The sequence below is a fragment of the Doryrhamphus excisus genome, linkage group LG7 (genome assembly GCF_037039965.1).
Source record: "Doryrhamphus excisus strain RoL-2023G ecotype Guam linkage group LG7, RoL_Dexc_Guam_v1.1, whole genome shotgun sequence".
Classification (NCBI taxonomy): Eukaryota; Metazoa; Chordata; class Actinopteri; order Syngnathiformes; family Syngnathidae; genus Doryrhamphus; species Doryrhamphus excisus.
The window spans coordinates 15,050,070-15,077,468 of NC_136363.1; the positions used below are offsets into that span (position 1 = coordinate 15,050,070).

Consider the following 27,399-nt stretch of genomic DNA (forward strand, 5'->3'; position numbering starts at 1 on the left):
CCTCACCATCTTCTTTTGGCCAAGTCTTGCGTCTTCTTCGTCTTTCTTTTTGGGCTTTTCCCACAGCAGATCAACCGCCTCCATCCAAGCCTGTCTTCTTCATCTGTCTCTCTCATGTCCTCTTCCACGACATCCATAAAGCTCCTCTCCTGGTAAATACTCACTTGGTCCATGACTTGGCCTAACGTACATTTGCATGACCTTTAATACTGCATTCTTGTGGGCTACTTGTAAATACTCACCTGGTCCATGACTTAATGCTTGATAACTCTACTGTATTTATTTGGAGACTTAGACGGATTTACTTATGATGACTGCATCACTAAACACTTCTGAAATGTAATACTTTGAGCAGACTCTGTTAACACTTTGACTTCTATGATATCACATACTAATTATGTTGAAATACTATTGCTAAATTGCTACTATTGCTAAATCTCCAATCTCGTTGTACATCTTGTATAATGACAATAAAGGCATTCCATTCCTAAATCACACAATAATATTGTTATAATGCTCTGTGAAATGAAGTTAAAATCCCTCTGCTGTTAAAAGTGTAAGTGCATGATGCTAACTCAATAGCTACATGATTCAGAAACATCAGTAAAAGTATTTTTTATCCCACATGGTCTATTTTTAAATAGATAAATGAGAAGTGTTCACTTGAACAGGCATTTGCCAAGATGGTGTCCAGTATGAACAACGGTATGATCAGGTAAGTTGGGCTCATTTCATCAGGTTATTTGGACTTTTTAGATCTGATTGGATTTGGTCTTCCTCTCCGCCTCCTGCCTGGTAGCATCCTTCTACCAACATATTGACCATCTCTCCTCTGGACATGTCCCAACCATCTCAGTCTGGCCCATAACTGACTTCATCTCCAAGGCCTCTAACATGTAATGTCCCTCTGATGGACTCCTTCCTGGTCCTGCTCCTGATCCTGATCCTATTCATCCTATCCTGTCTATTTGTGCATGGCAGCCCCGTGGTGATCATGTGACATACACGAGTGACGCATTGCGTTCGTTGGTGACGTCACCGCGTAGCAGCGTGCGTCCTTCCGTCGACGTTTTGTTAGCATGCGGATGCTAAACTCTTTTGTTTGGAATTGAGCCTTATTCTAAATGATAGTTTGAAACGATATACTGTCGACGGCACCATGAGCACTCTCTGGATGGGAAACGTAAGTTCATAGCTACTTTTCTTATTCTCATAAATATTGTTACTGTATGACTTGGCGCCCATGTTAGTTAGCCTTCCATGCTTGATAGGGAATGTATTCCTTTCCACACTATTTCCATCCAACAGCCAAGTGTGTACAATGCTAACGGTATACCGTGGCTATTTGTCCTGGAGGTACACTAATTGTCTCATTGTCCTGGAGGGAGACGAGACTGTCTCAAACTCCAGGCAGTCCTATGTTAGTGGAAGACAGGATCCCCCCCCGACCCCAAAGGAATTGAACTGCCACCATCACGACGTCATTTGGGGGGAAATACATGTACTTACATGTACCGTGTACTTTTTAAAAGACAGTTTTCACCTTCCAAAAAGCAATGTTAAACTATACAAAATGGCGGCGACGCCGATCTTGAAGTTAAGTTAGCTTCGGATTGGATACACTAACATGTGGTAGAAGCTAATATACTTACTGTGCTGACGTTTGTCCACTCAATGATTTATGTGACACTTCTCGGTGTGAAGATATGTTAAAGTATGTTAGGTTACCTGAAGCCACTATTGTTTTTGTCAAACCTTCACTCTATCAATGGACGTTTCTCTCTGTTTTCCTTCTCTTGGCCACATTAGACCTGCTCTACTCGGCTTTACAGCAGCTAAAGCACATCAGGCCCTAAAAAGTACCAAATCAACGTTATAGAAATACACACATCAACAAGTTAGATATGCAGTATTCAGCTGTGTACATGTTGATCAATCCACAGGTTTATTCATCCGGATTTGGAAAGTCTTGGCTTCATGCTTTTCTAAATGGACTTCATGGATTCATTGCTGGAGCCTATCCCAGCTGTTGGGGCAAGAGGCGGGGTCCACCCTGGACTGGTGGCCAGCCAATCCCAGGGCACATATAGACAAACAACCATTCACACTCACATTCATACCTATGGACAATTTGGAGTGGCCAATGAACCTAGCATGTTTTTGGAATAGGGGAGGAAACCGGAGTACCCAGAGAAAAGCCACGTATGCACGGGGAGAGCATGCAAACTCCACACAGATGGCAGAGGGTGGAAACTAACTCCGGTCTCCTAGCTGTGTGGCCTGGCACTAACCACTTTATCGCCGTGCAGCCCTAATATGGACTTGAAGCTATTTATTATTTATGCAGTTCCTGTCTGTTTGTGCTTATGCCAGCCTGTTGTGTCCCCTTCCAGTTCTGGAATTAGATGGCTATCTGAATTCCGTCCATTGCCGCCACACATATTTGCATTTACTTGTTATGAACAATAGCCACAATGTCACCAGCAGAAAATGTAGTCAACCTAACAGTTGAATGCTGAAAAAGAAATGAAATATTATTGTACACGGAAGTAAAAGATGGAGTCGGGTTAATGACGTCAAATCAAATGACGCTCTTCATCGTAGCTTTATACGGTAACCAAAATGACCAAATCTTTTCTTGCGATTATGTTCTCCATTACAACCACATCAATAAATATACTGTAAAAGTCAAATATACAAACCTAAAATTGATGAAGTATTGAATAGCGTCATTTTGGAGTCTGTCACATTGTGGCCAACATCATTGATTGAATTTTTAATTTCCCTTCAAAAAAAAAAATCCCAAATGCAATGAAAGTTAAATTTGATATATTTTTTCACTGGATGCAGCTGGACTCCTATATGGATGAGAAGTTCATCACCAGAGCCTTTTCCACCATGGGAGAGCAGGCGGTCAGTGTTCGAATTATACGCAACAAGATAACAGGGTGAGTGCCAAAAGCACACATGCTATGGCTGCTCATGTTGCTGTCAATGTAGTTTGACTTTAAACAGTGTCCCATCCTCCAGCAGCGCTCTAGGCTATTGTTTCGTGGAGATGGCGGACGAGGCCACGGCTGAGAGGTGTCTTCGCAAAATCAATGGGAAATCACTGCCTGGAGCCAGCCCGGTATGAACAAAATCCCGGGAAATGTTTTGTTATTATTCCAGCTTGATGACACGTTTGATCATTATTGTGCTTCTACCTGGCAGCCCACAAGATTCAAGTTAAATCGAGCCACCTTTGGAAAACAAGAGACTGGGTGAGTCCGAACAAAAAGCAGGATATCAATCAAAAGGCTGAAGACACAAAAACCTCCAGTGCATGTGGAAAGTTCACACAGGGCTGGAATGTTGACTTTTTACCATACGGTCATGTTGTGATGCTCTTTCTCCAAGATCTCCCCTGGGAAGAGGGCAGTAAGAGGTTTATCGGACCGTGAACAGAAGTCTAAGCGTCATTGGGATGAAAAGCTGTATCACCAGAACAGAACAGGGTAGCACATCATGTGTTGTACACGCATCTTGCAATACAACCCACTTTGGTGTTCACAGCGTCACCCTTAGTGACCCTTAGTGAGTGAAGCGTGGCTGCTTTTTCCGTTGGAGTTAATACCTGATGTCCAAGCAGTGATGGTACTTTTGTCACTAATGAGTAATCTCACGCACTAATTTTTCAAAACAAGTCATCTGATTTGAAGTTGCTTCTCCACAGTCACTCCGCGTTGCTATCGCTAATCGGGATGGCTGTATTCAGTTGGCCCTTTATTTTCCAAAACAACATAAGACCCTTACTGTCCTGCCGGCAGACCTGGCTACTCGTGTGAATGTACAGCAGTACTTCCTGACAACTCTTGTTCTACTCCCTTTTCTGAACCCGATGGGCCTCCAGTGTCCACACACCAAACAGCAGCTGGGAAGAACAACCCATCCAACGCCACACTATTTTACAGCAAATAGAACGCTTTTTGTCTCTCCTATGAGGTTCTTATTTCTAAATAAAAATACTGTTCAAAGAAAAGTTAGGGCTGTGGGAAATACTCTATTGTCATGCAGACATTGGCAATTATTAATCCATCCATAAATGTCAATCAATGCCGAACCAAACAAAAGTAGAAGTGCCGCCCGGACAGTTGATGTTTGTGCATCTCTTTAAGCGTAGACACGAGCTGGACAAGAGCCCGACGTATGCTAGCTTTGTCACAAGCTTCAAATATTTTGGGAACACGACAAATATGAGAAACCACATAGCGCGTTTCCACATGGACGAGAACCGAGCTGAAGTTGCTGCCACCCAGAGAACCATAGAGCAGGTGATCAATACATTTCAGCCCAACTCTTCAGTCAGTTGCAACTTTTAGAGCCACATTTGGTAGTGGAGTCCCACTCGCTCGCTCGCTCGCTCGCTTGCTTTACTAAAGTCTATACGAGAACCACATGAATATGGTGACATTTGGTAATCATATCCATAGTGTTACTGGTATACTTGACTTTTCCCACTGGTTCTGTACAGTGGGAAGTGTGTTGGTAGTAACGTTCCTTATCAACGTTCCACATAAGCATTTATACTGGGATAAGTCTTTTTTTCTTATGGAAGAGTCCATAGCAGTATATCCACATATGGCCCAACCCTACTCCTTGGTATCATAATTTTTTGTTTTTTTATTGCATGTAACATGACCTTGGGTGTTTGAAAGGCACCAACAAATGAAAATGTATTCTTTTGCCAGGTTTCTAGTGTTTCCCCTTTGCGTGTTGGTTTTTGTGAATTTGGAGTTTATCATATTTAGCACATTTCTCCTCCTCCAATGCCAAGTACCTCCACACACGACTCCTGCTTCCTGCCTCATCGATAAGCTTTTCCTGTACTTATTGAAGCCATTTTTCTTCTTCGGCACTGCAGAGAGAAATATGCAACCAGTGTTGTGAAAAGTAGTCCAAAACACCCGGACCATGGAAACGAGTGAACCAAGCCCAAAGTCACTTCCAATAAGCAGACTTAGCATCACTGCTGCTCTTCCTCATTGCTTATACACGTTATTGTTCATACAAGTCATATTACTCATGTCAGTCACGTCGATACGTTTTGCCGAGGGAAGTGGAATATTCAATGTATATTTTCCCTTTCTATTGACTTTGTATGAAAGTAGGATGGTCCTTGTGAGTACTTTACAGATAGTGTGTACATTGGTACTTCATATGTTGTCATCTATTACCAAGCCCTTCTCCCTTTTCTCTTAGTCAGATGTATTCTTTGTTTGTGGGAGATCTGACTCCAGAGGTGGATGATGGGATGCTGTACGAATTCTTCTACAATCGCTATCCTTCTTGTCGTGGAGGAAAAGTAGTGCTGGACAGCATGGGAAACTCCAAGTAAGTTGGTTTTTATTAGCCAGATAGGAAGTGGAAACTTCCTGCACTGCCTGGTCTAAAGAAGGTCACCACTTGGATCCACCATTGCATGAAATCATCCACCATTGCATGAAATCATCCACCATTGCATGAAATCATCCACCATTGCATGAAATCATCCACCATTGCATGAAAGCATCCACCATTGCATGAAATCATCCAAGTATGTGACAAGCGAGGCTAAGTATGTGACAAGCGAGGCTAAGTATGTGACAAGCGAGGCTAAGTATGTGACAAGCGAGGCTAAGTATGTGACAAGCTAGGCTAAGTATGTGACAAGCGAGGCTAAGTATGTGACAAGCGAGGCTAAGTATGTGACAAGCGATTGTTCATTCTCCCGACAAGAAGAAGGTGACAGGCAACACAAAACACGATTGAGCAACGTTGTGTGTCACTAGGGTTAAAATTGGAGATGGTATCGACGGATATCAGTGAAGTAGGACGGTATGGACAGTATTTGCTTTAAACCGCTGATCCCCTTGAGTATCCAGAACAAGCATGTCTGGCGTGTGTGGGACTGCTGTCCCGTATTTATGGCTAAAACGGGAAAAGCCAGCCACTGTTGGTGGTGAGCACTGTGGGCCATGAACGCATCATTGTGGCGCCACTACATTGTTTATAAAAGTGTAGCTGATAATTGTTGTGTTGGAGTAACACGGCGCACCATATCATTCTTCCTGCAGGGGTTGCGGCTTTGTTCAATTCCCAGACGAGCGGTTGCAGAAGCGGGCATTGGACGAATGTCAGGGAGCTGTGGGACTGGGAAGCAAACCTCTGCGCCTCAGCTTGGCGGCTAACAAGTAAAGTAACTTTCTTTTCTGGGCTTACCTTTTTAAAGTGAAGATGTTTTAGGACACCCTGAAATTCCAAGATTCTAAAATCACCAGCGTGAATCATGAAAGTGGGAGTTTTTCCTTACCCTTGAGCAAGGCATGGGCGAGTCATCAAACAATATCATTGGCTCATTTTGAGTGTCATCACCTCATTGGCCGTCACCGGAACAACTGCCGTTGTGATGGGTCTGTGAGTATGATGATAAGTTATGAAGGCTGGCCAATAATTCCCAACTCCATATTGGCATCAAAATGGTAGACGTTGGTGTTGACTTTTTTGAAAAACGCAGACATTTGAATGTTCCCATGGCCTGGATGACACCATGGTTTTTGCGTCTGATTGTGCTGAAGTAGGCTAGCTCCTCACATTGGCCTCTGGGACACCAGCCCTCGGGCAAATCCTCCTCGATGTGAAACTTCCTCTATGGAAAACCTGGTCGTGGTTTATTTAACACTTTGGTCATCAGACACGAGCCTGCGGTTTGTTGTCCTCCTGTTGGTCTGTCTGGCTTCTACACCATATTCTGTTGGGCCCATGTCACAATAAACTTGGCAGATTGGCCTGTTGTAAAGCCAAGGTGTTGGAGCAGTCAACCATGCAGGTCATCTGTCCGACAGGACAGGTTAAAAAAATCAAGTTGTTTCATGTTTTTTTAAGCCCTATTTAACAACAAGTTCAGTGGTATTTTTTCCTTCATGTATCCTTAAAATTTCCCATCTGATGGCAAAAGTGGGCGTGTGAATTCCTGCTGTGCAGTTTAAGGAACCGGCCCCCACAGACGGAGACCAAAACCTGGCCATCGGGCACCTCCTACACGCCCACCTATGACCAGTACAGCCAGTACCAGCAGCAGGCCTATCCCAGCTATTACTCCTCCTGGGGCTACGATCAGACCGCAGCAGGGTACAACTACACCTATCCGCAGTATGACTACTCGCAGTACGCCCAAGCACAGGTACCTTCTTGTACTGCATTGTTCTCTGCATGACGGACGTGGGAATGATGAATGATGACACCTTTGTTGTGTTTCAGGAACCAGAAGTACCTGAAGATGACGGACTTGAAGGTTGGTGTTGCTGCTTGCATGTTGGGGATTTTAAACAGGCATTTAGCAGGGGGGGGGGGGGGGGGCTGCGTTCAGGTAGGTGGTCCTGTGGTTACGTCTTGGACTCCCACTTGTTTTCACGCTGGAGCCTATCCCAGCTATTTTCTGGCGACAGGCGGGACGCACCACTAAGCCATCAAACTAACTTTAGTTTCTCGTCATGAGTCCAACTATAAGCTCTTACTACCCTACTACTATCAGAGTAACATCAATAAAGATGGAAGTTGCATCCCCCCCCCCCCCCGCCCCCCGCATAGCAGCCCCCTGTTAGCCCAGTGAGGACAAGCGGCACAGAAAGAAAAAGACTGCATTTCAGTCCAGTCACATGTACTGAAGGTTTGCTGTTTGTGTTGCAGATCCATCACCACATCTGGATGTGGTGGAAACCAACCAGAGGTTCTTGGAGAACAGTGAAGAACTGTACGATGCTCTCATTGAGTGTCCTTGGATATCAGAGGCCTTCTCCTTGGAACAGGACCAAGTGGCGGCTAGCATACCGGAACCGCTTTGCTACTAGTCCATGAAGTTGATTTCCATCCGTCTGCTGGACTTTGGACAACATGGTCGCTTTTAGAAAGGAAAAAGAATGTTGGCGTTCAGGCGACACCGTGGGAGCAAGAATGCTCACAAGATGACCCAATAAAAACTGGTGATGGCAGTTAATTGGTTGAATATTAATAAATAGAATATGTTCAGAATTTGAGCGTAGAAAAACAATGTTAGTCATGTAGACGTGAAATAACAGACGGCTGCTAAGCTAACTAGTTAGCCTTTCATTGAATTATTCCAAACTTAAATGGCTTCAAAGTGAGGGGCTAAGAAGGACAAAGAACGGGACAACTTTTTCTGACCATTCCGTGTCGGACTCCACTTGGCCAATAGAATAAGGGCGCCATGTAGCAAAGGTTAGCTTTCATTTGTACGCCGCAGCAAATGTCCATCTCGTGTTAATATGAAACATTTCCACAATCTTCTTGTCAAATCACATGACAGATGTTTCTATTTTGTGCTATAATAAACAACTGCAAGTGTTGCATTGAGTGATGCTTCTTTTGCCCCCTCCAGCCATTGGGGCAGATGGTGGTGTTGATCTAAATGCCCCCATATGCACACCTCTACCATGTAGTGGATGGAGGAACTACTATGTTGGCATGTTGACATGTTGGCATCAATATTACTGTCATCATAGCATAATGACATCATGGAGAAGTTGCTGAGATGTGCAGAGAACTACTTATATACTGTCTATATACTGTATATATATATATATATATATATAAGTCAATGTTTCATGTCAATATGAAACGGAGAGGGACGGCCACCTGCCACCCAGAAAACCCACACATACACGGGGAGAACATGCAAACCGAGGGTGGGATTGAACTCGAGTCTCCTAGCTGCGAGGCCCGCGCGCTAACCACTTCACCAATCAGTATCGTCTAAACCACCAGTCAGCATCCAGAACAAGCATGTCTGCCGTGTGTGGGACTTCCTGTCTTGGTGAGAGCGTTACGTGTTGTGGCAACATTTCAACGTCATCTTCTTGTAATCGGCCTTCTTGCTGTTGTTTTAGTCCTGTACTGTGTTTTTAGAACTAGTTGAACTGTGGGCTGCAAATGTCCAAAGGGCCCCACTTTAGACGCATCCAATTCCACCCCTAATCAGGAATCTTTTTTATTCAATTGTTTGTCATCTCCCGGAACCATCTGCACAATGACTCATCAGTTTTCGTTCATTCGTGTTGGCGTTGACAAGGATTATCACCAATGCTGGTTTTTCTTTGTTATTTGTTGACACACAATGTGCATCATCGGGGGTGGACCTGTTCTTGTGGTTTTGTTTTTGCCATAACCTCCCACCGTGTTCATTCAATGCCCGTCCCCAGAGCCCCAAAACTCTGAGCGCTAAATCTAGTTGTGTTCCAAACCCTCGTGGCGACATATTTTCTCAGAAGCGACGATCAACAAATCATGCCTTTTCTGCCGTCATTGGACTTTTCTTGTATTCAGGGACTTAACAGCTGGTATTGATCTGCGGGTTCTGTTCAGAGCGGCTGATAGTAATGCTGAAAAGTCTGCCCGACCCCAAAGCGGTCCCAAGCCGTCAGTGTACAGTCGCCTCCCGCGGCGCACCGGGAGCATTGTGGAATCTATGACTCACACATGCAGGGGGCGCCATGGCGCCAGGCATTACGACTCATTGCTACTCATTACTACTCATTCCACTCAAGCCTCGTTCTGACTTGGAGTATCGGCGCTTCTTTGTGCATCAACACCAAAATAGGTGGCCTGACTTTTATTTCTTTTTTCAACCCCCCCCCCCCCCCCCCCCAAAAAAAAACTGTCATTGATAACACATGACAGCACATCATACATAAATGAAAACACTTGTTTTAATGTCAACATGGGGGTGTGTGTTGGGGGTTATTAAAAAAAATACTGTGGACAGCAGAGGTAGCGTTCACAAGGTTGCATGTTGAGCTAGAAACGCTCGGATTCTCTGCAGGAGCTCCTTTTTCACGCTGTCGGGAACGAGCGCTGCAGAAAGACACACACAGACATACATGTTAGAATTCCAACACCCGGATATCATTGAAAACATTTGCCTGGGTACTTTTCATATCATGTACCAGTGTGAGCTACATTAGCTTGACACAGACCTGCCCATGTGTATTGTTATGTAATATTTCTGCCATATAACGTATTGAATGCTTAGCCATGACGCGGTCTGTGAGCACACGCCATTTTGGACTGTTTTGTTTATATTTACATTGGCCACCAAACACCTCAGTAGGTGTCGATTGTCAGGATGAAGGATCTGTTGCGCCTCCAGTGGTATTTTATTTTTGATTGTTCGATGAATCAACTTATTGATTATCGTCACAGGCCTACATACGGTTGAAATATTTTTAAAAATGTACTTTCGTAAATAGTGGTAAAAACACACAAATCTTGTGAATCCATCCATCCACTTTCTACGCCCGCTTATACTCATTACCATGGGTATACTCATGGGTATGCTGGAGCCTATCCCAGCTGACTTCAGGCAAGAGGCGGGGTCCACCCTGGACTGGTGGCCGGCCAATCACAGGGCAAAATTGGGAAAAGAAGAGCAAAGGGTAACGTTGGCGTTTCTAATAGGCAATCACAAAGATACCATTTTTCTTGAATCTTTTAGGGTTAAGTTGCTGCATGATGACTATAGTGTCCTTTGTAAGACGACACCTTGAGTCAGGCTTATATGGAGTCATGACCTCCTGCACTTTCCCACGCTTGTTGTGAGTTGGCTCATACCTTGTGATTAGCTTGCGTGAAAGAAAGAGCTACCATTTCCTGACTGACTTGCGAGTGGCACAGCATTGAAATATTGAGTTCTGAAGTAAAGGACACTTTAGTCACTAGTTGAAAACATGGCCATAGGTTAGCCCAGGGGTGGGCAAACTTTTTGACTCGCGGGCCGCATTGATTTAACAAAATTGACAGGGGGGGGGCTTCTTATTATCACATACTATTTAATCATGAGCTTATTATCACGTACTATTTAATCAAAAGACCATTTTGTTTCCAGAAAATGTTCAGTTTATTACATGCAGCAGTCTTATCTTATCAATGTCTGACAATTAAAGTTCCATTAATCAAGTTTGGGTTTTTTGGTGACTGGAGAAGCACTTGGAACTAAGCACTCGTGTGCTGTTCTCTGATTGGTTGTTTCACGGGCATGATACCAGAGCAGCGCGCTCTGAGTGGACAGCTACGGGGGCTGATACTGGACATGGTTAAACTCTGGGCTCAGGTTAAGCCCTGGGCTTTGACACAGTATCATTTCGGCCTTTTCCCGTATCATTCATGGTTTCTAGGGTAAAGGGACAATTAATACTGTAGTATGTGATAATCTATAGTATTTTACACGTAACAGCCCATTTTTACAAGTAAAAGTGTCATGCAATCTGCTATTAGTGCACTTTGAGATAATTTATTTGATGTAAAGTGTGTTATAAATTAAATTTATTATTGTTATCATTTTATTATTATTATTGTTATTTTTATTATGTGTTTGTGTCCCTTTTTTCAGAAGCATTTTGTAAACAGCTGTCTTTGGGTGAGAGGCAGGGTACACCCTGGACTGGTCGCTAGCCAATCACAGGGCACATGTAGACAACCATTCACACTCACATTTCTACCTATGCACATTTTGGAGCCCAGTGAGGATAAGCGGTAGAAAATGAATGAATGAATGAATTTTGTAAACAACAGACCACATCAAATAACGAAATTGATAAAACAGCTACTTCCACCGTCAAAAGGTTGGCTCAAGCCGTGATGCCAGGTTGTATGTTGAGTTTAAATGAAATACTTTGGAAAGAACAGGCGGGCCGTATTCAAACACTTGTCGGGCCGGATGTGGCCACCGGGCCGTAGTTTGCCCACCCCTGGGTTAGCCTCACCGCTTCATGAGAAGTATTGTTTGTACAGTGTAGTATAGTTTGAATAGTAATGGTGGAATAACTCACCAAAATGCTGAAAGATGCCTTTTTACTCTCAAAATGGAACGTAATTGCACATTTAATTGTCAATGTAGCTACGAGTGCCGTCACCTCTCCCTTTGGGTGTGATTTCTGTGACCAGGTCCTCCACGGTGACATGCTCCAAGCCTTTTTCTCGAATCACGTCTGGGAAGAGACAAGGAATGCAATGGGAAGAGACAAGGAATGCAATGGGAAGAGACAAGGAATGCAATGGGAAGAGACAAGGAATGCAATGGAGCGAGCACTCAACAGAGCCAAGGTTGGCGGCGGAGGACAAACATTAAAAACATAGATTAAAGCAACTTTGAAAGAGTAACTTGCGCACCTTTGCAATGTGCCTTCAGTTGATCCTTCCATCCACACTCCACCAGCTTTGCTCTCAGCAGCTCCTTCAACCTAAGGGACCACATTTAGTCAAGGACCGGGTCTCATTCAGCACTTTGTGTGATTTAAAGTGAAGACTCAAACATGTAAACCAAGCATAGATGTTCACAATAAGGCCAGATCGTGTAAGTGGAGGACGTGTCTTGAGTGACTTTTCTTACCGCTCCCGTTCCCCCATTTCTATCAGCTTCTGGTTAATCGCAGCCCTCATCTGGGAGTCTTTGCTCATGGTCTACCGGGGAAAAACACTATTTACAACATGTAAATACACTTCCATGGAAAAGGAACAATCTCTTTAGCACGCAAATGAGCGCCATTTACCTTCCTTGGGATGTATCAGCTGGGGAAGCGCACGGTCCCTCATTCAAATGCATCCGCCAAAACAGAAACATCACAACATTAGTTCCATCTTCGTGGTCGATGCTCGGGGAAATGAATACAACGTGATCTTGCACAAACCAAACTAAACACGAATTAACACGCTTAACAGATCAGGATATATATGACCATAACTGTGATTATCCATTGAGTTGATTAAAAACACAACAACAACATGCCGCCACAGGGCTATTTCCGGTTCGCCGTCAAATGTCCTCGGCTTGAAAAAAGAGGCAGACACGTCACAGGTGCTTGGCAAAAAACAACCTCCTCCATACATTTGGTCAAATCTGTCCCATAAATATCAACGGCTAAAATAAAGAACAGCATCATGGCTGCACCTAATTATTCCCTGAAAACCAACAGAGAGCTGTTGGACCCCAACTTTGAGAGCTACCGGCTGTCTCTGGACGCCATACCGACGTACAACGTAGAGCTGGACGCTGGTGAGACAAGCTAGCATAATGAGCATAAACACGTCAAACGTATTATTAACGTAATATTGCCGATTTTAAAGCTTCTTAGCGTTGTGGCAGTCGTTGTGCAATGTGGGCACCGTTTGAAAAATGATACAAATGGCTTTTAAACTAGCTTTAAGCTAGCCAGTGCTTGAAAGTACAGCTAAAGTCATATAGAGAAATATAGATCATCTCATTTTATATTCATACCTGTATATCTATATTTGGAGATGCAGGGAGGAAGCCTCCTGAGGCTTTGAACCATTTCAGTCAATTGTTGTAGAAGGGGTTCGGATTTGATTGATTTGTATTCAAATGAAGAAAGTGACGTCACGCAGGGGCCTCCACACCCACCAGCGGAGGATGAAATGGAGAAGGCAGACAGACCACCATCCTGGCACTGCCAAGCAGATCAGACCACAGGGAGCCAAAGCCGGGTTTGCAACCACAGCGCTGCAGGACCCAACAGTGCTGGGACGTCTGAGGTGGCGGAGGTCGCCCTGGGAGGGAGGTGGACCCCAGCGCAGACGAGAGCCGTCCACAAGTAAAAGCAGCAGCAAAGTGCCCTGTAAGATCAAGCGGCCAAAGGCGAGCGACCCGGCAGGCTGGCGGAAGCTTGATGCGGAGTCGAGTCAGTTGTTGGAATTGAGCTGAGAGCAAGCTCAACACCTTTGGCGAGATTATCTTGGAAGGATGCAAGGAGAGGTTCGGCAAGGTCAAAAAGAGGCAGCCCCAGGGAAAGGAAGGAGGGAGAGGGACATGGAGCAGCTTGTCAGAGACGGGTGGAAAGCTCCACCTGAGGAGAAAGCTGGCCTTAAGGAGCGGTGGGAGGAGCTTAGGCAAAGCTCTCCAGGCTGCACAGGGTGGAGAGGATCAGAAGGAGGAGGAAGAGAGAACCAGCTTCCTTAAAGACCCATTCAAGTACGCTCGGCAGTTGCTGGATGAGAAGCGGAGCAGGAAGCTCGATGCCTCCGAGGAAGAGCTGGAGAGGAACATCAAGAACCAGTATGGTGACAACAGACGAGCCATCCCGCTCGGCTCCCCAGGATATGTCCCACGCCCAAACCCACCAGCGACACAGTTTCACACCTCCCCACCCAAGTTGCGGGAAGTGGAGGATGTCATCAGGAAGGCAAGGTCAGCATCAGGTGAGGATACTGTGGAGACTCATGAGGACAGCTTGGAGGAGCCAGCAAGGACCACCAAAGTGGCAGCAAGCAATTGGTGTATTCATAGCAAAAGAGGACAACTCCAGTACCATCAGCCAATTTAGAAGCAGTGCCTTGCTCGACGTGGAGGAGAAGATGTTCTTCTCCATCCTGGCCAGGAGGATGACCAACTTCCTCATGGCAAATGATTACATCGACACAAGCTGCCAGAAGGCTGGAATCCCTGGTTTCCCTGGATGCATTGAGCACTCCTCCATGATTTGGGAACAAATCTAGCAGGCAAAGAGGGAAAAGCGGGACCTGCACGTCGTGTGGCTAGATGTCGCCAATGCATAGTTCAGTGCCACACAAGTTGATAGACTTGGACTTCTTCCATGTTCCAGAGTATGCAAAGAACATCATCACCTGATACTTTGACAACCTGCACAACTGGATGGCAACGGCTAGAATGAGGAACCGCCATGGGATGCGCCATCTTCCTTTCGAATTCCTTCCGAGTCATCCACAGAGGGGCCAGGCAGGTCGTTGGAGGGATCAGGCTACCATCAGGGGAGAGGCTCCCACCACTAAGGAGCTACATGGACGACATCACGACCATCCTTCAGACAGCACCATGCACAACACGACTCCTCGAGCGTTTTGACCAGCTGATCACGTGGGCGAGAATGAAGGTAAAGGCAACAAAATCAAGAAGTCCTTCAATAAGGAAAGGAGTCCCCCAAGTCAAGACCACCTTTGTGGCGGGAGGAGAGCCAATTCCACAGCTTGCTGAAAAGCCACTCAGGAGCCTGGGGAGGCGGCATACTGTGGACTTGGATGACAGACAGATGGGAATGATTGGAATGCGGGTTAAACAACAACTTGCCTAAGGGCTGGCAAGGACAGACCAAACCAGCTGCCAGGGAAGCACAAGACGTGGTGCTACCAACACACACGATACCAACGTGTGATGTGGCCACTTAAGATCTGCCAGGTCCACATTTCAGAGGTCAGCAAGATGGACGGCCTCACCAACAGATACATCAGGAAGTGGATGGGACCTGGCTGCTCCTCAGATTGGATGGAACATGCTGGAGCTCCCTTTGAAATCCATCAGTCTCGGGTACAAGCAGGAGAAGGCACGCCTTGTACTTGAGATGAAGGACTCTGCTGACCATCTAGTAAGGAGTCCAAAAGTCCCAACCCGCACAGGCCGTAAATGGAAAGCACCTGCCGAGGTAGAGAACGCCATCTCCAGCCTGCAACACAAAGAGGTGATGGGGTCAACCCAGGTAGGTCGCACTGGCCTAGGCTGGGCAGCGCCGCCACTTTTCTGGTCCAAAGCTACCATGAGGCAGAGGAAGACCACGGTGGTGGACGAAGTCACCAGGGTGGAGCAGGAGCACTTCCGCATAAAGGCGATATCCCAGGGCAGCCAAGGAGTCTGGACACGATGGGATTCTACTGTTAGCTGGGCAGACATCTGGAGGACGCCACAGAGCAGACTAAGCTTCCTGATCAGAGCAGGAACCTCACTCAGTGGTTCAGGAGCGAGGTAGGCTGTCCGCTGTGCAGTCCCACCAAGGCTAGCCTCCAAGGTGGACCCAGGGACGGTTCTGGTGGTGCCACGACCAGGTGCTAGCCAAGCTGACAGAGCACCTTGAAAGATGCAGATGCAATCGTAAGGCCGACGCTAGCTGCTTTCGTCAAGCCAGGCGAAATGCGCAGAGCACCCACCCGGGGAGTTAGCATCCTGAGACCAGGCAAGGTGTGGCAAATGTTGGTGGATCTCAGAAGACAACCGGTGTTACCGAGAGAGATCATGACAACTACTCTCAGCCCAGATATTGCCATGTGGTCTGCAGTGGAGAGATCAGTCCACTTGATGGAGCTAACCATCCCCTGGGAAGAAGCATGGCAGCAGCCCACCAGGGCGAAACATCTGTGAACGGTGGCCTCCAGCTGATGACCCTGCAGCTGCCTGCATCGGCACTGGAGGAGGTGCGACAGGCCGGAAGGTCGAAGCAGGAACCAACAGCCGACCTGTGCAACAATCTGAAAATACACTTTCTCTACAATTTTTGCTTCTTTGACACTATTTTGAAAAAATGATTTCACATGGCACCGAGTATGCAGGCCCTTAGGTGCCTCCCTTTTAGGGGTGGGCAAAAGCGTTCATTTCAGTGAACCGGTTCATTCAGTAAAAAGATCCGTTCATTTGGGTCAATTGGTGGTTAGCCTGTGATCTCCCCCTGTGCATAGACCCGGTTCGCCGTGTCCAGTCAGTCCGTCACTCATGTTCACGTTCGTTCCGCCTCAACAGCGCAACAACACGTGATGGCGTGACAAAAAAGAACTAGTTCTTTTGAGCCGTTCCGTTATGCCAATCAAGCTAATAGCTAGCACACTAGCACAGTAAGGAAGGATACTGCAAGGCCACATGGTCTCCAGCAAGGCCACATGGTCTCCAGCAAGGCCACATGGTCTCCAGCAAGGCCACATGGTCTCCAGCAAGGCCACATGGTCTCCAGCAAGGCTACATGGTCTCCAGCAAGGCCACATGGTCTCCAGCAAGGCCACATGGTCTCCAGCAAGGCCACATGGTCTCCAGCAAGGCCACATGGTCTCCAGCAAGGCCACATGGTCTCCAGCAAGGCCACATGGTCTCCAGCAAGGCCACATGGTCTCCAGCAAGGCCACATGGTCTCCAGCAAGGCCACATGGTCTCCAGCAAGGCCACATGGTCTCCAGCAAAGCCAGAGTTCCTAGGCATACTAGAGGATGAAATACACATGAATGAAAATATATTCTTTCAAGTTATTTTCTGGATTTTCTTTTTGATATTTTCTGTTTCCATGTTAGAATACGCCTCCCATTAGAAGTATAGGATGATCATGGTCCAAACCACCAAAATCAGCCAGGGATCAAATACTTTTTATTCTCACTGTACAGCTGGAATGGGTGCAAAATGGAAGAGGTTTTCTGTGCGGGTTATTCCATGTAGCTGCTGTAACTCAACACAAAGGGTCCAAAATGGGCATAATAGGCCCCTTTAAGCACCGACTCTGGCGGTCTTCTGGGATTCATAGAACCGTAGTTACAGTCAGAACTTTTGTAAGAAGAAGCCAGTTTTTTGAGCGGCTCTTTGAGAAGATCAGTTCCTTAAGATCCAACTCAGTCAAGCTAATGAAGTTGTTTTAAGTCCAGTAATTGGAGCAGCAATGAGGCTTAATAGGTCTTTTGGCTTGTCATTTGCGTGCAGCTGTGGAGGAGGTGAAGTTGAAGGATTGTCAGTACACGCTGGAGCACATGCGTGCCTTTGGCATGTACAATTACCTCCACTTGGACCCCTGGTACGAAGATAGCGTTGTGTTTGTGGACTGCAAAGGCCGAGTTCTCAGCCTCACCGTGACTTTGGTAAGACTTGACTAACATGTTGTTTTTCTTAGCAGGATCCTGCACCTTTACATTATGCCACCGGTGTCCAAACTTTTTCCAGCAAGGGTTGTGCTCTGAAAAGTCAGTGGAAGCCACTATTTTGTAAAGCATAGAATTAATGTATCGTTTTTTTTAGTCTTTAATATTATAACTCCTAGCCTTAGTTTTTAGCCTGATTGAGCTCACTGTTTTGATTAGATTAGATTAGATTAGATTAGATTAGATTAGATTAGATATACCTTTATTGATCCCTCAGTGGAGAAATTTACATTGCAAAGAGGACAGAACCAGTTAAATAGTAAAAAAATAAACAACCTAAAAAGTATAAAAAATTTGACCCAGGATTATATACAGTTACAGGATAATATGAAATGTATGAAATATATGACCAGTATATACGCTATGAGATCTTGCTAGTAAATGAAATATGAAATATGAAGCATTAAGAATTTTGCACTTGGAACTTGATCAGATATTGCACAGTGAATGGAGTCTAGAATAAGTATAGCGAATATAAAAGTACTGCACAGATGTAGTACATAGCAGTGTAGTGTATTGGCAGCAGTGCTGGTTGTACAGCCTGACAGCTGCAGGAAGAAAAGACCTGCGATATCGCTCCTTCACACACTTGGGGGTAAGCAGTCTATCGCTGAAGGAGCTCTCCACTGCTGTCAAAGTGTCCTGTGGGAGGTGGGAGTCGATCTCCAACATGGATGGCAGCTTAGCCATCGTCCTCCTCTCTCCCACCACCTCCCAACCCAGGGCAGAGCTGGCCAGTCTCTTCCTGTCCGCAGCCCAAATGCTGCTACTCCAGCAGATTACTCCTTGGAAAATGGCTGACACCACAACAGTCATAGAAGACCTCCATCTTCTGAGCAGGTTCCTTGTTGTTAATGTGTAGCGTCACTCAGTTATCGTGTTTGGACCTTTTTACGTGCGTGCTTGCATGCTGCTGGCTCATTCCCGCCCCACATGCTGCAGGAAAGCATCCTGAAGGCCAGCGGAGCAGCTTGAGGTGCTCAGGCCCTCGCCATGGCAACACTAATAAGTCACAATGTTTATGTTTGTGGAGGTTCTGTTTGGAAGCAAGGTGCTTTCTTCAACGTCCTAATCAAGTGGCCGACTTGGAGTCCCAGAGAATATGGTGCTTTACATCTGCATTGCTGTGGGACACTCCAGTCAAAAAGCGCAATTTCTTTGTGTTTTGAATGCAGGACACGGCGCTAGGCAAGCCAAAAGAGGTCTTCTGCTTAGAGACTGATGCCGCCGCACACGAGGAGCGCCTCTGCGCCTCCCTCAGCTTCACGTCGGCTACTTGGGCCGCCCTCTCCGACGGGACCGGCAGACTGTACCTCCTTCGCACGAGCCAACGGGGGCAGAGCACCCACTGCAAATGGGAGGTGGGTGCACACTCACTTTGGGGTTTCTGGTTCATGGATGATGGTGGTGGCCCATCACTACAAAATAAAAGCCCTACACCTTAAAACTAATGTCAGGTTTAAAAACCCGACACTTGTAAAAAACACTGCCTGTACAAAAGAAGACGCAGAGAGATGGTTTCTTTTTACTTGCAAGGAGAGTGATCAGGAACCGTTCAGTAACAATTCGCCACCTCACTCTGAAGCAGTTCCTGCCCTCTTGCCTTTTTATTGAAGGAAGGCCCTGGTTACAATCAGTTTTCTGAGGGAAGGGGGGTTTAATTATTCCAGTTGAAACCAGTTTCTTTGTACAACATGTTATCCATAATGTGTGGACAATCTTCATCCTTGACATGTGATTCTCTGGTGATACACACATACCCTTTGAGGTCATCTACTTCTGACCCGTGCCTATGTCCCACGAGGGTGTTAAAACTATCTGCTGAGGAATGTTCTGTCATGTTCTGTTTTCCCTTAATCATGATGTACACCACAAGTGCAGGCGTCACAGCGTTAATCTTACATTGTTATGTGAGTGATATGAAGCACATGTACAGCGTTAATCTTACTTTGTTATGTGAGTGATACGAAATGTTTGTAGGTCATAAAGAAAAATAGGTCATAAGAATATAGTAAAAATAGGTCATAAGAATATAGTAAAAATAGAATAACTTTATGTACAATTATTCCAACAACTAACTTCAAGACAATGTTGACTAATATATTGTATAAATGTATTCACAGCATATTTTATATAGTTTATTGTTTACACGCTTATTGACTACTATTACTCTGAAAACAATTTAAAACATCTTAAGAATGTTTCACTTCATTTCATTTTGAAAAACATGCACTGGAATCGCCAGTCTGCCGTGTCGGCACTTGCTCACGTTGGGGGACTCGGCTTTGTTAGCGTCTTCGCTTTATTATCTCTTTATTATCATGCCAATACAAATAGTCAGTAAAATGTTTATCAATCGATGAGAGCTCGTCACATGCGAAGGCACTCCCGTTTCAATCTCATTCCACATTCTGGCATCTTTTAACCATTTGCACTGCCTGCCTGGTTTTAGCTCCCTGGGTCACGGTGGATCAAGTGTCATATAACAATCCAGCTGGCTTGTAATAATAAGAGAGGGATATGCCGTTGTTAGTCCCACCAAGGGAATGGAAAGGTGGAGATCCCAGCGCGGCCAGCAGCCAACCACAGCCAGCCACAGCCCCATGCAGTTGCCATTATCAATTTCACAAAAATTAAGTCAAAATATTATGAGGAAAAATCTGTTATCTAACTGGAAAAAGTCATAATTAGTATATGAGAATACTGTTGTAATAAGGTTATAAGGGATACATTTATAATGTCATGTGTAGCATAAAGTTAAATGATTAAAGAAAAACATTTTTTTTTTGTAGTTGTAATATGAAAAACAAATGAAAAAAATCAAATTGTAATTTAGGTTGCAGAAAAACGTCTATTTTGAGAAGAAAGTCAAAACATCATTGCACTAAAGTCATAATATCACAAGAAGAACATTTACGAAAAGAAAGTTGAAATAGTTGTAAAACAGCTGTAATATTCAGAGGATATACTCATAATATTATGAGCATATGTCATTTTAATAGGGTCGTTGGTGTGAGAGAGACAGATGCGGAACACAGGGTTGGATGGAGGAGATTGATTTGCTGTGGTGACCCCTGGAGGGAAACGCCCAAAGAGAAAGAAGGAGAATGTAATTTTAACAGCATGGAGTTGAAGTATAATATAAAACACCATTTTTTGTATTATATAATATTAACATGCTTTAGGTTGCGGAAAAAGTTCCAAGAAGAATGTTAAAATAGCTTGGAGGGAAAAACAGCAACAGCAGAAATGGAAAAAAAACAGCTGTAATTTTACAAGGAAAAAAGCCCAAACAGAATAAAGTCGTATTCTATTGAGAAAAAAGTCACCATTTAACCACAATAAACTCTTAAAAGTCTGATTAAAAATGTCATTTTACTAACATAGACTTGAAATATTAAAGAAAAACTATTTTGTCAATACACATAGTCATAGTCCTAATAATAACTTTTTGGCTATAAAAGCCATATTTCTAGGTTCTTTTTTCAAAGCGACCGCTTGCTCCCAAAGACGTCCATCTATTATATGGAGAGGCAAAAAGAGGAGATGACACAATATCTGATCACAATAAAAGAGAGCATGTTTGGTGCAGTTTTAAGTGGGAAAATGGCTACAAGATGGCAGGAGTGCATTTTTCTAAGAACTTGCGGCGTTCCCATATTAATGCGCGGTTACCAGGAAGGGAAAAATAACAGAGTCTTGAAGTCTTGAAGAGATTATATACATTGAGGGGAAATTGAAACACATGCACACACATAGTTCAGTTCCAAATGTGAAAATGGGGTTACATTTGTCAATAAACTCTTATTTTTATGTAAAACAACAATTATTTTGATCAATAAATATGGCTGTGTCAAAGTGAAAGTTATGCTTGAAATGTACCTGTAGCTGTTTTTCTCCTTTTTGTTAAGAACTGATATTTTGTTGTTACTTTACTATTACAAAAGAATAGAAAAGGTAGAAAGAAACATTTTTTGAAAGATGAGCATCTAACCTTTCTTTTGGTATATTCCAATATTCTCTGTGCCTTGGAAAATCAGTCAAAATCATGAAAAAGTGCCTGTACAGAGAGGGGGCGTCTTTTGAAAAATGGCTGGGATTGAATGAGCGAGAAGAACATTTACAAAAAAGAAAGTGGAAATATGAAAAAAAACAACAACTTATCATCTTACTAATGATGCGCTCTTTCACTGATCTCACAAGAAGTGTTAAGTGTGTAAATAGAATTTAAATGTTCATTCATTCATTTTCTACCACTTTTCCTCACAAGGGTCGCGGGGAGTGCTGGAGCCTATCCCAGCTGTCTTCGGGCGAGAGGCGGGTTACACCCTGGACTGGTGGCCAGCCAATCCCAGGGCACATATAGACAAACAACCATTCACACTCACATTCATACCTATGGACAATTTGGAGTGGCCAATTAACCGAGCATGTTTTTGGAATGGGGGAGGAAACCGGAGTACCCGGAGAAAAGCCACGCATGCACGGGGAGAACATGCAAACTCCACACAGAGATGGCCGAGGATGGAATTGAACCCTGGTCTTCTAGCTGTGAGGTCTGCGCGCTAACTACTCGTCCGCTGTGCAGCCAGAATTGAAATGTTGTGGAATAAAACTAAAATAAAACTTTTCAAGACAGCGTTAAGCAGCACTGACCCCTAGTGGCGAATTCTAATCTTTTCGAGAGTTAGTTTGTGTGTCCATTCAGAACTTGCTCTTAATCCAATATGTGCTCACATAACTTCATCACAACTACAGTGCATCCGGAAAGTATTCACAGCGCTTCACTTTTTCTACAGTTTGTCATGTTACAGCCTCATTCCAAACTGAATTAAATTAATCTCTTACCTCAAAATTCTACACAAAATACTCCATTATGACAATGTGAAAAAAGTTTTTTTTTGACATGTTTTGAATTTATTAAAAATAGAAAACAAAAAAAATCACATTTACATAAGTATTCACAGCCTTTGCTTAATACTTTCTTGATCCACCTTTGGCAGCAATTACAGCCTCAAGTCTTTTTGAATATGATTCCACAAGTTTAGCACACCTATCTTTAGGCAGTTTTGCCCATTCTTTTTTGCAATAAGTCTCAAGCTCCATCAGGTTGGATGGGAGACGTCTGTGCACAGCCATTTTCAGATCTCTCCAGAGATGTTCGATCGGATTCAAGTCTGGACTCTGGCTGGGCCACTCCAGGACATTCACGGAGTGGTTCTGAAGCCAATCTTTTGAGATCTTGGCTGTGTGCTAATGTCTACTGTCTATATGGTCAAGGTACATGACCAGTCTACTGAGGTCAAGAGCGCTCTGGAGCAGGTTTTCATCCAGGATATCTCTATATATTGCTGCATTCATTTTTCCTTCTATCCTGACTAGTCTGCCAGTTCCTGCTGCTGAAAAACATCCCCACAGCATGATGCTGCCACCACCATGCTTCACTGTAGGGATAGTATTGGCCTGGTGATGAGCAGTGCCTGGTTTCCTCCAAACATGGCGCCTGGCATTCACACCAAAGAGTTCAATCTTTGTCTCATCAGACCAGAGAATTTTGTTTCTCATGGTCTGAGAGTCATTCAGGTGCTTTTTGGCAAATTCCAGACGGGCTGCCATGTTCCTTTTACTAAGGAGTAACTTTCGTCTGGCCACTCTACCATACAGGCCTGATTGGTGGATTGCGGCAGAGATGGTTGTCCTTCTGGAAGGCTCTCCTCTCTCCACAGAGGAACGCTGGAGCTCTGACAGAGTGACCATCGGGACCTTGGTCACCTCCCTGACTAAGGCCCTTCTTCCCCGATCGCTCAGTTTAGAAGGCCGGCCAGCTCTAGGAAGAGTCCTGGTGGTTCCAAACGTCTTCCATTTACGAATAACGGAGGCCACTGTGCTCATTGGGACCTTCAAAGCAGCAGAAATTTTTCTGTATCCTTCCCCAGATTTGTGCCTCAAGACAATCGCAGGTCTACAGACAGTTCTTTTGACTTCATGCTTGGTGTTTGTGCTCTGACATGCACAGTCAACTGTGGGACCTTATATAGACAGTTATTATATTTCCAAATCTTGTCCAATCAACTGAATTTACTGCAGGTGGACTCCAATTAAGCTGTAGAAAGATCTCAAGGATGATCAGTGGAAAAAAGATGCACCTGAGCTCAATTTTGAGCTTCATGGCAAAGGCTGTGAATACTTATGTAAATGTGATTTTTTTGTTTTCTATTTTTAATAAATTCAAAACATGTCAAAAAAACCTTTTTTCACATTGTCATAATGGAGTATTTTGTGTAGAATTTTGAGGTAAGAGATTAATTTAATACAATTTGGAATGAGGCTGTAACATGACAAAATGTAGAAAAAGTGAAGCGCTGTGAATACTTTCCGGATGCACTGTAAGACACTCCAGAAACTGTCCAGAAACAAAAATCTGTCTCTAGTCAAATGCTACCTGAGCTATTAACATCGGACCTGATGTCTGCTGTGCCAAGCCGCCGATCAATGCCGTGCATACATTACATGAGGAATTTAGCAAAAAAATGCTAAAATGCTAACAGTTAGCATGTACCATCAGGCAAGAGAGCACCAAGTCCCAAAAGTGTTCAGGCAGTCCCATAATGTCCCTACATGGCAGCGCATACCCATAACTAACCATCCCGAGGAATATTAAGATGGGCTGCTGTGCATTGACTGCTGCTTTGCAGTGCATGCCCATAATAATAATGGTGTTGTTAAATGAATGCCTCTCTGCATCAGACCAATACTTTATAGGCGGCAGAGTGCCAATGGTGGTGAATAAATGGCTGATTTGTAGTGTTTGTCTCATCAGCCTCTGTTCAGCGAGGACTTGGGGGAGCCCTTCATCATCCTCCATAGCACGGCACACGTTCAGGCGGGCATCCACACCATGGAGGTCCTGCTGCTCAGCATCCTCAAGGACACCCAGGAAACCACTGGAAGTGGCTACTCTGTGTCACTTGAGTGGATCACCGTCGCCAACACGGCAGGGCCGGGTGGGTACTGATTGTGCGATTTCCATGTTGATTAAACAAGCAGAGGGTGGACACGTGCAGATGCAAACTCAGCCATGCTTCACCGTCTGATGGATTGAGGAATCCGGCAGTTGCTGATGTTGCAGAACTTTGCTGTCAAATCTGCCAAGAAGCTGTGACACATTGTTCTTTTAAACGCCACCTCGGGGACTCATATAGGAAGTGTCCTCCTCTCAGGTCTGGAGAAGAATTACAAAGTGACGAAGAGGCGCGTCTTGAGGGGGAAGTCGGTGCCTCATTACGCTGTGGTGACGCCACGTGGTGATGGCCTGATGGTGGCCTCAGAGAAGCCGTTTGTCTTCACGCACGTCGACAGCCGTCCCGTCAAGCAGCCCGCCACGGAGGCCATGGAGGTGGAGGAGACGACAGGTGGGTGCAAGGGGAAAGGATCACAACTGATTTCACAGGCTTTTACGGAGCCACCAAAACAAGACAAGATGGTCCAACATCACCATACAGTTGACGTTCGATTAACACTTAGTTACGACAAAAAAAAACAAAAAATCAATAACTAATAATAATAACAACACATGCAAATCAACTTTTGCAAGCTCAACAATTTATCATTAATATCCAATTTAAGGTTCAAGTACGGACTGAGCTTTTTTTTCTGCATTCATACATTTTTATTTTAAATCTATGAGTATCTGCACAACCTTTTCAATCTTGTGATTGGGAATTCCCTTTTTTTGTGTGTGATTGGGAATTCCATATTTTTACACAATTAATCAAAATACACATTAGTTTTAGGCCAGGGTGATATTTTCAAGATATCGATATTTGCTTGGTTAGCATGGTGGCCACACAGTCAGGAGATCAGGAAGGCCTGGGTTCGAATCTCCACTTGAGTTCAGATGTTCTGTGCGTGCGTGGGTTTTGACCCCTGGTTTCCTCCGACACATGAGCATGTTAGGTTAATAGGCGACTCCAAGTCGTTTGTAGGTATGAATGGGAATGGTTGAATATGTGCCCTGTGATTGGCTGGCCACCAGTCCAGGGTGTACCCTGTTTATCACACCAAGTCAGCTGGTATAGGCTCCAGTAAACCCCCACCACCCTAATGAGGATAAGCGTCATGGAAAATGGATGGACTTTTTCCACCATTTGTATTGAGTTGTGGACTCCTGTAGAGCAGCTCCACGCAGGCTTCAGCATCTGGGATGAAAGAAGTAGTCAGGAAGGAATAAGCAGTATCTTGGTCGGTACTTCCAATTCACAGCAGTAAAAAAAATCTTTATCACCACCTTAAAATGTATGAAGCTGCACACTGTCGGCTGAGTTCCCAACGCGTTTCTCACGAAAGGGAAATTGCTAAGACGTGATTTCCATTGAAACAGTAGAAAAAAACGTGTGCTTTAGAAACCTGCTGAAAACCATGGACTCGCGATGTCCAGTGAGATCCGCAGTCACAACAAGCTCTACCACAAATGTACTACACTGGCCAAGCTGACGGACAAGTGCCGGCATTTGGTCTCCTCTTTGGCTACAGAAGAGGAGTCGGCTGTAAGAAAAATGCCTTGGTGACCCTTAAAATAGCCAGTAGCACATGTAATCATATGGATCCATTTCACCCATGGATTATTGGGATCGGTATCAGCAGCATAAAACCCTGATCTGAACATCCGTAGACTCCATATTTGTTGTTTACTTTTATTGAAAAAAACAAAAAACTGAAAGTAAAACCAACCATTTTCCGATCTCTTCAGGAAAACTTAGTCTAAATCGTCCTCCATCCATACATTTTATATACCGCTTATCCTCACAAGGGTCGCAGATGAGGGTCCTCACTGGAGCCTATACCAGCTTGGGGCAAGTGGCGGGGTACACTCTGGACTGGTGGCCAGCCAATCCCAGGGCACATGTAGACAAACAACCATTCACACTCACATTCATACCTATGGACAATTTGGAGTGGCCAATTAACCTAGCATGTTTTTGGAATGTGGGAGGAAACCAGAGTACCCGGAGAAAACGTATACACGTACGGGCAGAACATGCAAACTCCACACAGAGATGTCCAAGCGGAGAAGCAAACCCAGGTTCCAATCTAGGCCACCATGCCCGTTTCATCCTGTTTCCGGTAAATCCGGCCATCCAAATAAAATTACGCTAGCACTACATGCATGGTTAAACTAATTTAAGCTTAAACTTAAGCTCATTTGAAAAGTTAAAGGGGAACTGAACTTTTTTGTTGAAATAGGTGTATCCCAATGACAGCGTTGTAAACTACTTGAAATGAACTTGTAATGCACAGAAAAGAGAAAGAGATGTGTTCATGTTTCCCAAAAGGATGGAAAATGAGGGCAAAATTCCCCCAAAAGTGCAGCTTCCCTTTAAAGTCAGCGTTCATGACACCAACATGAGAGAGACACACAAAACCAAATCCAAAAACCAAAACCACAGCTGAACAAAAAGAACATTAAGGCTAGTCTCAATTTTGCCAGTAAACATCTTGATGATCCCAAGACCTCTGGGAAATACTCTGTGGTCTGACGAGACAAAAGTTGAACTTTCTGAAAGGTGTGTGTCCCATTCCATCTGGCGTAAAAGGAACGCCACATTTCAGAAAAACAACATCATAGCAACAGTCAAATATAGCGGTGGTAGTGTGATGGTCTGGGGCTGTTTGCTGCTT

The 27,399-nt window shown here is 44.6% G+C and overlaps 3 protein-coding genes across 7 annotated transcripts in view; 2 read left to right on the forward strand and 1 right to left on the reverse strand.

Moving 5' to 3' along the window:
• Positions 1 to 1,010: 1,010 nt before the first annotated feature.
• Positions 1,011 to 8,387, forward strand: LOC131101804 (tRNA selenocysteine 1-associated protein 1-like). 3 transcript variants are annotated; one of them, XM_078792227.1, is made up of 9 exons: positions 1,011 to 1,183; positions 2,851 to 2,948; positions 3,016 to 3,130; positions 3,214 to 3,263; positions 5,242 to 5,373; positions 6,096 to 6,212; positions 7,003 to 7,201; positions 7,279 to 7,312; positions 7,708 to 8,387. In XM_078792227.1, the coding sequence occupies exons 1-9, from the start codon at positions 1,160 to 1,162 to the stop codon at positions 7,866 to 7,868; spliced, it is 930 nt and encodes a 309-aa protein (XP_078648353.1). In that variant the 5' UTR covers positions 1,011 to 1,159; the 3' UTR covers positions 7,869 to 8,387. The 3 variants fall into 3 exon arrangements, with proteins under 3 accessions (XP_078648353.1, XP_057903144.2, XP_057903145.2); XM_058047161.2 differs by having other exon boundaries at positions 3,031 to 3,130; XM_058047162.2 differs by having other exon boundaries at positions 1,013 to 1,183; positions 3,034 to 3,130.
• Positions 8,388 to 9,728: 1,341 nt separating this feature from the next.
• eny2 (ENY2 transcription and export complex 2 subunit) lies at positions 9,729 to 12,825 on the reverse strand. 3 transcript variants are annotated; one of them, XM_058047301.2, is made up of 5 exons: positions 12,582 to 12,724; positions 12,422 to 12,492; positions 12,202 to 12,272; positions 11,946 to 12,020; positions 9,729 to 9,888 (listed from the first exon to the last, which is right to left on the reverse strand). In XM_058047301.2, the coding sequence occupies exons 2-5, from the start codon at positions 12,487 to 12,489 to the stop codon at positions 9,812 to 9,814; spliced, it is 291 nt and encodes a 96-aa protein (XP_057903284.1). In that variant the 5' UTR covers positions 12,490 to 12,492; positions 12,582 to 12,724; the 3' UTR covers positions 9,729 to 9,811. The 3 variants fall into 3 exon arrangements, 2 of the variants coding, with proteins under 2 accessions (XP_057903284.1, XP_057903285.1); XM_058047302.2 differs by having other exon boundaries at positions 12,422 to 12,508; positions 12,582 to 12,715; XR_013627747.1 differs by having other exon boundaries at positions 9,741 to 9,888; positions 11,862 to 12,020; positions 12,422 to 12,508; positions 12,582 to 12,825.
• A 12-nt stretch (positions 12,826 to 12,837) lies between these two features.
• nudcd1 (NudC domain containing 1) overlaps positions 12,838 to 27,399 on the forward strand; it is a 29,442-nt gene continuing 14,880 nt past the window's right edge. The window contains exons 1-5 of the mRNA XM_058047300.2: positions 12,838 to 13,084; positions 17,507 to 17,661; positions 18,897 to 19,082; positions 24,542 to 24,725; positions 24,942 to 25,133. Of these exons, the coding sequence (XP_057903283.2) occupies positions 12,970 to 13,084; positions 17,507 to 17,661; positions 18,897 to 19,082; positions 24,542 to 24,725; positions 24,942 to 25,133 (832 nt within the window). The 5' untranslated portion in view covers positions 12,838 to 12,969. The remainder of the gene's footprint in view (positions 13,085 to 17,506; positions 17,662 to 18,896; positions 19,083 to 24,541; positions 24,726 to 24,941; positions 25,134 to 27,399) is intronic.

Coding starts and splice junctions, on each gene's coding strand:
- eny2 (XM_058047301.2), bottom strand. CDS start 12,489: ATGAGCAAAGACTCCCAGATGAGGGCTGCGATTAACCAGAAGCTGATA. Junction 12,273..12,421: donor GAAATGGGGGAACGGGAGCG/GTAAGAAAAGTC, acceptor GTGGTCCCTTAG/GTTGAAGGAGCTGCTGAGAG. Junction 9,889..11,945: donor AATCACACCCAAAGGGAGAG/GTGACGGCACTC, acceptor GTCTTTCTGCAG/CGCTCGTTCCCGACAGCGTG.
- LOC131101804 (XM_078792227.1), top strand. CDS start 1,160: ATGAGCACTCTCTGGATGGGAAAC. Junction 3,264..5,241: donor TTTGGAAAACAAGAGACTGG/GTGAGTCCGAAC, acceptor CTTTTCTCTTAG/TCAGATGTATTCTTTGTTTG. Junction 7,313..7,707: donor TGAAGATGACGGACTTGAAG/GTTGGTGTTGCT, acceptor TTTGTGTTGCAG/ATCCATCACCACATCTGGAT.